General features: G+C 40.8%; 1 protein-coding gene across 1 annotated transcript; it reads left to right on the forward strand.

Moving 5' to 3' along the window:
• The first annotated feature begins 2279 nt into the window (after positions 1-2279).
• On the forward strand, positions 2280-10093 carry LOC119780015 (putative nuclease HARBI1). Its single transcript, XM_038279891.1, has 5 exons — positions 2280-2301; positions 9142-9177; positions 9295-9407; positions 9489-9600; positions 9701-10093. The coding sequence occupies exons 1-5, from the start codon at positions 2280-2282 to the stop codon at positions 10072-10074; spliced, it is 657 nt and encodes a 218-aa protein (XP_038135819.1). The 3' UTR covers positions 10075-10093.
• Positions 10094-10325: the final 232 nt, after the last annotated feature.

Consider the following 10325-nt stretch of genomic DNA (forward strand, 5'->3'; position numbering starts at 1 on the left):
TTTTACCCAGAAGTCGGATGGGTGTTGGTCAACGGAGAAACTGACTGCCACTCAGATTTCCTGCGGTACTTGAACGGGTCGTAATGGAGATGATTCCCTTGCTCAGAGAGTTAGCTCAACGTCCTCTTAAAGGAAGAAGGATCCAAACCTCCTGTTTGAACCCCCAACTCGGTTTGAGGCTCAGTTGAATTCCTTCAGGGAGTGAAGGTCCGAAAAGATCCAGTTTGCAGGAAGACTTTTTGCCGAGAGGCAAAGACAAAAAAGAAGTTAAAACTCAGGTAGAGAAGAACTCAGTCTTACTCAGCAAAAACTCAGCTTGGCTAGAGTACCCAAAACTGGCAAACACTCTGGCGTCGAGGTAGTGGCAATCAGCAGCTTAAGAGCACTCCGCTAACGAGTCAACCATCATCAGGTGTGTGAGGAGGCGGACCAGAACCAGGCGCCTCCTGCTGGTGGAAGGGAGAACAACACAAAAAGACAAACAAACAGACTGGAGTCCTGACATAAGCAAAGTGTATACAAAACAAGATTTCATTTATACAGCTTTCCGACAGTGAATGAGCAGCAGCTTAACAGTGAAAAAGAACATTTCCATACATAAGCAGTGATCAAAAGTAAATGCTGTGATCAAATGTAAACAAAGTCTAAAGTGTAAGAGAGACATGATGCAGAGAGACATTGATGTGGAAGTTCAGAGCAGACATTTGAGTTAAGTTCTATTAGCTATGTATTAGGTATCTATTAGGATTTGTATAGGTCTAAAATAATAACAAGAATAATGCAGCTTTTCGAAATGAATAAGACAAATATTTAATTATTTTCCAATAAATTTTAGATTAAAGAAGAGATGGTTATAATCATTGAATGTGGAAAAAACCGTTACAGTATATGTTGTACCAAAAATGAAAACAAGAAACCTAAAAACGGTTAGCAAGCAGGTAACATGTCTATACCTAAATTAAAGGTCATTTGAAGAGATGTATTTAGAAAATATTATGTATTAGAATTTTTATATATATACAGTGATGGGGATAACGTTTAAAGTAACATCATTTATAACGCTGTTACCTTATTTAGTAACGAGTAATCTAACTAATTACTTTGACTGTAACTATAACGCAGTTACCATTGCTGACTCCCCGTTACTGTATGTTACTGTACTCAGGTCGCACAATGAACCTTTTTTTCATGATAGGACTTGTGCATGCCTTGTCATGAGAGAGGGGAGGATGAGATTGGCTGATGTATAGTGAGATTAGTCTGTCAGTTGGTTAGGTGGGTGTTTCCGCTGGCGGGTGTTAACGTACAGCACACACAGAGAGATGGAGAGTGAGGAGGACTCCAGCAGCAAAACAGCGTTTTCCAGATGGAAATACCGGTGTTACGTAGAGCTGCGTTTCCCCATCAGATACGGTTTCCCCTGCATCTCCGCGCAGCGCAGGCAGCACGATTCACCGCGCAAGCGACAGGAAATGTGCATGCTCGCCAAAGGCGCGTAACAGCCACCCTGTGCTCGCACCACAGGGGCACTATGGAGAGCGTGAACGATCAAATGTTAGCCTATAAGGATGGATGGGTTTAACCACTGACATCATTTACGTTGAGTTGCAATAAATGCAAAACTCTATGCAGGTACTTGTCTTTATCGTCCACTCTATTCAGCTGGCTTTTGAAACACAAGGCAAGAAAGTGGGGGCCTGGTGGTAAGGGTTAACGGGGACGAGAAACGCAAAAGTAACTAGTAACGATAACTAATTACTTTTTCAAAGTAACGTGCCCAACACTGTGTGTATGTATATATATATATATATATATATATATATATATATATATATATATATATTCAGCTGGCTTTTGAAACACACACACACACACATACATATATATATATATATATAAAATATACACTCCTGATCAAAATCTTAAGACATATGAAAAAATGGCAAGAATTTGCATTTTGCACTATTGGATCTTAAGAAGGTTCAAAGTAGAGCTTCACAATGTTAAAGGAAAAAAAAACAGTGCAAGAGACAAGAACTTTTGAGCAGGGAATTTTCTGAAAACTGCATTTGCACACAAACATTATTTTTTCAGCTTATCAAAAGTTTAAGACCATAGTCTTTAAAAGCCAAAAGTTGTGCAACAATTTGGATTCCATGTCATTTTCTGTCAAGTCTTTACACTGTCAAGACCTCCTGATGGCAAAAGCAAAAAAGCTCATTGACTTTGAACGTGGTAGGATTGTTGAGCTGCATAAGCAAGGCCTCTCACAACGTGCGATGGCTGCTGAGGTTGGACGCAGTAAGACAGTCATTTTGCATTTTTTAAATGATCCTGAGGGTTATTGAACAAAAAAGTCAAGTGGTAGACCCAAAAAAACTTCACCAGCTCTGAGCCGCAGGATCCGATTGGCTGTCCGTCAAGACACAGGACGATTCTCTACCCAAATTAAGGCCATTACTGGTGCTGACTGCAGCCCAATAACCATCAGACGGCATCTGCGAGATAATGGCTTCAGAAACTAAAAACGTCTTCAAAGGTCACGTCTTCTTCAACGCCACAAAATTGCCCGTTTGGACTTTGCAAGGGTGCACCAAACATGGGACATTGAAAGGTGGAAGAAAGTTGTCTTCTCTGATGAGAAAAAAATTAACCTTGATAGTCCTGATGGCTTCCAACGTTACTGGCATGACAAGGAGATCCCACGTGAGATATTTTCTACACGGCACAGTGGTGGGGGCGCCATCAGGATTTGGCGTGGGTTTTCCTTCATAGGAACAATGGAGCTTCAGGTTGTGCAGGGGAATCAAACAGCAGCTGGCTATGTGGAGATGTTGCAGCGGGCATCCCTCATGACTGAGGGCCCTCGTGTGTGGTAATGATTGGGTTTTTACACAGGACAATGCTGCAGTTCACAATGCCTGCCTGACAAAGGAGTTCTTCCAAGAGAATAACATCACTCTTTTGGACCATCCTGCATGTTCTAAACCCAGTTGAGAACATTTGGGGATGGATGGCAAGGGAAGTTTACAAAAATGGACATCAGTTCCAGACAATGGATGCCCTTCGTGAAGCCATCTTCAACACTTGGAGCAATGTTCCTACTAGCCTCCTGGAAACACTGGCATCAAGCATGCCTAAACGATTGTTGGAAGTCATCAACAAGAATGGTGGAACTACTCATTACTGAGTCCTTTTTTTGACACTTTGATTTTTGTTTTGGGGGGTTTTCAGGTTTTTTTGAGCTATGGTCTTAAACTTTTGATCAGCTGAAAAAAATCATGTTTGAGTGTAAATGCAGTTTCCTATTAATTCCCCGCTCAAAAGTTTTTGTCTCTTACGCTGATTTCTTTTAACATTGTGAAGTTCTACTTAGAACCTTCTTTAGATCCAATAGTGCAGTGCAAAATGCAAATTCTTGCAATTTTTTGACTGGTCTTAAGATTTTGATCAGGACTGTATATTAGAGACTGACATTTTTTCGGGAATTCCATGGGTCACGGGATTCCTGTTGGATTCCCGTGGGATGGGAGTCAGTATTAGTAACGATCATGTGATTGGGACGGTACAGGATTAAACATTAACGGGAGCAGACGGGAGCGGGAGCAAACCGATAATAACTAAAAAAAAAAAAACTAGGATCAATGCCAAAAAACAAAATAAAATAGAAAGAAAAAAAATCCAGTACTGGCGCGGCGCTGCCATTTTGTAGTTTTTTTCCTTTAAGCCTACACTATAATGCGAGTCAAAAAAACTACACGACCCAAAAACCAACAGTGATTCCGCTCTGAGTTTTTCACCCACGCTCAAAAACAACAACAACGGGGCTCTGTTCGAAATCCTGGGCTGCATCCTCCAAGGACGCGGTCTACTTAGACTGGATCCTTTGAAGTCCGTGAAAATAAGGAGACCGGAAGAGTTTTGGCTGTGAATTCGACCAGGTCTACCCTTCAGCGGGTTTTATCGCCGTAAGGTCTGTTGCTTAGCAACCACGAAAGTTGACACACAAAGCAGGAAAAGAATGAAAACCGAAGTTTCCAAAACTGTTTGTTTATTTATTTCTTTTTTATTGTAAAGTGAACAAAGACTGATGAGAATCCAGAGTGGAATAAAGGTTCCAATCACCGGGAGCAGGAACAAATAAAATCAAATGTAATAATAGAAACCATAGTCAGTTAAATAACCTGCTGCTGTCATTCTGCACATCTCTGATGTTGCTGCTGTTTTCAACTATCCATCACTGTAAAAATGTCCATAGCTGCATATTGGTTATTTATTCTCCAGTTTTATATTGTTAAAACACTTTACAGAATTGTATTTTTTATTTTTTTTTTTACTCTGCCCTATTATGTTATTCTTATACATTTTTCTAAGGTCCACATTTGTGTGACCATTTTCAATAATCTTTCTGCTGCTGTAAATTTGCCCATTGTGGGACAGTAAAGGGATTTTCTATTCTATTCTATAAAAGGGGTAGAAATATATAAGTAAATCTAAACAATGTATGCATTTAAAACATATCTGCAAAATCTTTAATATTAAACAAGAAAGAAATCTTAAAAAGAAAAGAAATACCGTATTTTCACGACTATAAGGCGCACTTAAACGTCTTTTTTTCCCCTCAAAATGTGAGGTGCGTCCTTTGGTGCGGTGCGCCTTATGTGTGTTGTAACTGCGACTTTTGAGACCACCTCATTGAGGAGATGATGAAAGAGTGGCTGAATGTAAGGAGACCAGGTGTTTTTTTTCCACTCATCACCATCGCTGTTAATATGTAACTCCATGCGTGCCCATCTCACAGCGGATGTGAAAAACATGGGGAAACAAATTAAGGCTGTGCTCGCTGTTCAACTGCTCGACATCGGTGTGAACCGGACCCAGCAGGTGCAGCAGAAGCAGCGAGTTTACATGCAAAGTCAATGGTTGACGCGCGTATAGGTGCAGCAAAAGGTCCTGCAGCGCGTTTTGAGCAGCAGGCGCAGCGCGTCGCGCTGCTGCTGCTCGAGATGGAAAAATTGAAGTTTTGCTGCTGGACGCGCCGCATCAACCAATCAGAGAAGCTGATCTGGGAGCTGACAGCGAGACAGACACATCGCTCTGATGACATATGATATTAACGCAAATAAAAAAGGCTGGATAGATGAGGAGATGATGAAAGCGTGGCTGAGGCAGGTGTATGTGAGGAGAGCAGGTGCTTTTTTCCACGCATCACCATCGCTGCATGCCCATCTCACAGCCGATGTGAAAAAAAAGGTGAATCAAATGAACGCTGTGCTCGCCGTTATCCCGGGGGGTCTGACAAAGGAACTTCAACCGCTCGACATCGGTGTGAAGCGGCCGTTCAAAGTAAGGCTGCGAGCGGCGTTGGAGCGATGGATGAGGGACGGAGACCACAGTTTCAGGATAAGTGGAAGGCAGCGCCGGGCAAGTTACGCGTTTGCGGATGGATTGTAGATGCTTGGACTAACGTGTCTGCTGGCTCTGTTGTTCAAGCTTTCGCAAAAGCCGGCATTATTTCTGAGGAGCCGCGCTGCACGGAAAGTGACTTTGACAGCGAAGAAGGGGAAACTGGCATGTCTGATTTAGTGCAGCTGTTTAATTCAGAAACAGAGGATGATGACTTTGATGGGTTTGATTAATACTTTGTAATAAATACATGAATAAAGCACAATCATACTCAGTTTTGCTCCCGCTCTATTTTTCTACCTGAAAACTTAATTCAACAGCAGCCTCTGGGCGGGTCTCCTCTGGTTTCACCGCGGCGGCTGGCAGGTGTTTTTTCATCTAAATAATCTAAATCTTGCAGCTATATTTGCTGTGATCAGTGGGAATAAAGTAGTTTTAATATGTTTTTAAGTGAGAAAGGCCACCTGAAAACTTAATAATTGCAGTCAGTTCATCCAGATTATTATCGTGCCTATACTATTTCTGTCGGAGGCGCTCAGACCCCCACATACACGCGGTGCACCGACAGTAGAAATCCCTTCAACAGCAGCCTCACCGCGACGGCTGGCAGGTGTTTTTCATCTAAACAATTTAAACTGCAGGCACCAGGATACCGGCAATAAAATCGAACATATTCCGTCGGCAGGTTTCAGGATTTTAAGTTAATTTAGGAGTGATCACAGCGCTGTGTCATCTGATGTGTCTGTCTCATGGCCAGCTCCCAGGTTTGATTAATACTTTGTAATAAATACATGAATAAAGCACAGTCATACTCAATTTTGCCCCCGCTGTATTTTTAAATACGCAGTAGAGGTATTTAAAGGTAGTAGAGGACATGTACCTGTATATAAAAAACGCGCCCTATAGTCCGGTGCGCCTTATGTGTGTGTTAAATACAGAAATGGGACACATAACTGAGACTGCGCCTTTTAGTACGGTGCGCCTTATGGTCGTGAAAATACGGTAAGCCTATTGTGCAAAACAGCAATAAAAAGATAAAACTCCTATCGATTTATAGTCCCCTCTCTGCAGATCTATTAGAATCTGTCCTTAAATTACAGCCAAACCCATTTACACAGTAACAGATAAAAACCTTTAGATAAATCAAACATTACCGCCACATATCTGACTAAATAACCAATAAAACAACTATTTTCATTCATTTCAGACGGAACTATTCACAGACCGGATTATATTATACTGAACTTCCAATTTTCACCACTGTTCGGCACCAAGTAACCTTTCCTCTGATCACGGCTTGCTTGGTCTCGCATTGAATCCTGGGTAAACCAAGGATACCGAGGATACATCGACACCCGTCCTTCAAATCGGGCTAAAAGAAGGACGCATTTTAAGGCCGCATAACGAGGAGTCTTGGAATCCGACCAGACCTCAGCGCCGCACTATGACGTAATCGTACTTCGAATCTGGCCTTCTAAGGACGCGTCCTAGGTTTTCGAACAGAGCATGGGAGTGGTGCGGGAGCGGAAGTCATTCTGAATGGGACCGGGATGGGAGTGGGAGTAATTTCACCAGGAGTGGGATAGGACAGGATTTAGATTTCTACTCTGGCCCGGGATCGGGACGGGACACAATTTTTTTCTGTGGGAGTGGGACGGGACAGGAGTGAAAATCCACTCCCGTGTCAGTCTCTACTGTATATATATATATATATATCCCAAGCGACAGCAACATCAAGAAGAAAGAACACGAGAAGCTTGAGAAATACCAAGGGCTGAAGGAGGAGCTAGAAAAGATGTGGAAAGTGAGAGCAGCAGTGGTGCCAGTGGTAATTGGAGCACTGGGGGCTGTGACCCCCAAACTGGGAGAGTGGCTACAGCAGATTCCAGGTAAAACATCAGAGGTCTCTGTCCAGAAGAGCGCAGTCCTAGGAACAGCCAAGATACTGCGCAGAACCCTCAAACTCCCAGGCCTCTGGTAGAGGACCCGAGCTTGAGGATGACACATACCACCCCACAAGGGGTGAGAAAACAGTTTTATATATATATATATATATATATATATATATATATATATATATATATATATATATATATATATATATATATATATATATATATATATATATATTATTAAAGATCATATTAAAGATCTTTAATACACCTGAAGAACTACTGAAATTATTTTTAGATTACAGATGAATAGATTCATTTAATCTGCAGTGGAAAAGGAAGCAGTTTAGGATTAGGATTCACTTAATAATAACAACCTAATGAGCCTACTGGCACATCCTGAGGGCATTCTATGGGACTGATAGCCACTTATCTGAAAAAAAAATATCTGAAAAAAAAATGTCTTTGTCTAAATGATCATTTCAAACAAAATGACATTCTCCACATCTAGAATAAACATTCTGGAGTTCTATAAATTAATTTCAGATCTCCATATCCTAATATTACTGGTCAAGATTTGCATTATCTCAACTATGAGGAAATATATTTCAGATATCATAAACACATATTCAGTCAAGCTGATATATGTCATAATGGCCTCTTAAAATGTCTAAACATTTCTAGATATATCAAACTTAATTCTTACATATATATTATGTAAGACATTTTTTTTTTTTTTTTTTTTTTTTTTTACTTTCTAAAATCCAGTTTCTGCTATAAAAATGTAATCTAGAAAGCATATAAATACAGTTAGGTGTAGGAGTGGGATTTTGATAAAAATCAACCAAGAGGCGTGTTTTTAATAAATGTGAAAACATAGACAACTTCATATAAACGTAAACCTTAACTGGAAGAAACTATTTTCTCCTTTGCCACCTTCATCTCCTTTGTTGCTGTAGCATTGTTCCTCTGTCTTTTAAATACATTCTCTTTTTTATTTTATTTATTTTTTTATTTCTGCATTAAGTTCCCAGTTCCCGTTGCCTGTTGTCAATGGTGACTCGTTCAATTGGTGCTCCACTGGGGCCTGTTTCAGAAAGGAGGTTAAGTGAAAACTCTGAGTTTGTTAACCCTGAAATGAGGGAAACTCTGGGTTTTCTGTTTCAAAAAGGGAGGTAAGTTAAACCTGAGAAAGCAGAGTAAGTCAAGCCCATTTCTGAAAGAGAGGTAACTTATACTCAGAGTCAGTTACCATGGCAATTTACTCTGTGAACCTAACCTGGTCGGGAGCAGGTTTTCTTCAGAAAATCCAGAGTTTATTTTGGTCTCCTCCCCTTTTTTAAAGAGGAAGTGGTGTTTAAACACCTCATTGACTCTTTGGGGACATACAGTATTCATTGCACACATTTCAGTCACGTAGAGCGCATCAAAGGGAATGAAATGGCATGTCCTTTTATGGATGATCCTGTTGACAAAGAGGCTGTATTACTCCGTAGGGAGTTACATTTACGTCGGGAAAGGATTTTGAGGCCCAGAGTGGATTTTTTGTCATATCCCTATCCATTTTTATTTGAGCGTTACCGTTTTTCTTTACAGTCAATAAGATACATCCATAATCTCATCCATCCTTACATCAGAAACATCAACCATCGTGGCCGTGCTCTTACATCCGAGCAGATTCTTTGCGTTGCCTTACGTTTCTTTGCGAATGGAAGTTTTCTTTATAACATCGGGGATGCTGAACATATTAGTAAGGTTACTGTTTGCAGAGTGGTAAGGAAAGTGTGCCTCGCTCTTAAGCGCTTTCTGAGAATTTTTGTATTGTTTCCTGGGCACAAACCAGTGAGAGTCATCAAAGAGGAGTTTCACAGGATTACAGGTCAGTGGTGTATAAATCGGTTTACCTGTAAATGAGGCTAACCTGATAAATTACATTCAGTTAAGAATATCTTGCTGTGACCCCTGGAAGTAACCTAATAATTAGAATTCCCTTTAGGATTTCCGAATGTGGTTGGATGCATTGATGGCACACATATTCCGATCATTGCACCTTCTGAAAATGAAGCGGACTATGTGAACAGGAGATCCATCCACAGTATTAATGTGCAGGTACACTGACAGCCTACTGTTTCTAATGGTCAAAGACTACACCACAATACTGTAACATCTCTCATTCTTTGTACTGTCAAGATCATATGTGATGCTGCACATATAATTACAAATGTGGAGTTCAAGTGGCCTTGCTCTGTTCATGACTCAAGAATCTATCGGGAGTCAACCCTGAGCAACAGACTGGAAAGGGGTAAGTAAATGTATATCCTTTACACATATTTCAATGTATGCACTAAACACTTACAGGGGAATTTCTATGCGGCTCTAAAGCAATGTGAACTTTCTTACAGGAGAGATTGATGGCTTTCTGCTGGGAGATAGGGGTTACCCATGCCGACCAAATCTTATGGCCCCTTACCCAGAACCTGAACCAGGCCCACAGCAGCGCTTCAATGTGGCACACTGCAGGACGAGAGTCCGGGTGGAGATGACCATAGGCCTGTTGAAAGCACGTTTCCAGTGCCTACGTCACCTCAGGGTAACCCCTGAAAGGGCCTGCGACATTATTGTGGCATGTGTTCTCCATAATATTGCCATAATTAGAGGGGAGCAACACCCTGCCCTACAATTACAAGACCCTGAGGAAGAGCCCATCAACCCTGCAGATTTCCAGGATGGAAGGGTAGTCCGGGATATGATATGCCGCAATGTCTTCTCAGATTAATACACATGATATCCACCACCGCCACAAAAAAAAAACGAATAAACACAAAATCACAGCAATTTATGGTGTTCTTTATTTCATACAAATGCAACCACAAAATAAACTAATTAATAAACAAAATCACAGCAATTTATATGGTGTTCTTCATTTGCTAAAAAAAAAAAAAAAAAAAGATTTTAAAATAGTTTCAATACTTTCTAGAATTCACCTGTGACCATACACTCACCTCTAGCTTTAGTTTCAGAATGTCA

Source organism: Cyprinodon tularosa, unplaced genomic scaffold (genome assembly GCF_016077235.1).
Source record: "Cyprinodon tularosa strain WSP-4 unplaced genomic scaffold, ASM1607723v1 ctg154, whole genome shotgun sequence".
NCBI lineage: Eukaryota > Metazoa > Chordata > Actinopteri > Cyprinodontiformes > Cyprinodontidae > Cyprinodon > Cyprinodon tularosa.

What these genes read in the sequence shown, in the direction of transcription:
- LOC119780015 (XM_038279891.1), top strand. Translation starts at nt 2,280, where the DNA reads ATGGCTGCTGAGGTTGGACGCA. An exon ending in GGCTGCTGAGGTTGGACGCA is followed by an intron (nt 2,302 to 9,141) that starts GTAAGACAGTCA and finishes GGCACAAACCAG; the next exon opens with TGAGAGTCATCAAAGAGGAG. An exon ending in GGAGTTTCACAGGATTACAG is followed by an intron (nt 9,178 to 9,294) that starts GTCAGTGGTGTA and finishes AATTCCCTTTAG; the next exon opens with GATTTCCGAATGTGGTTGGA.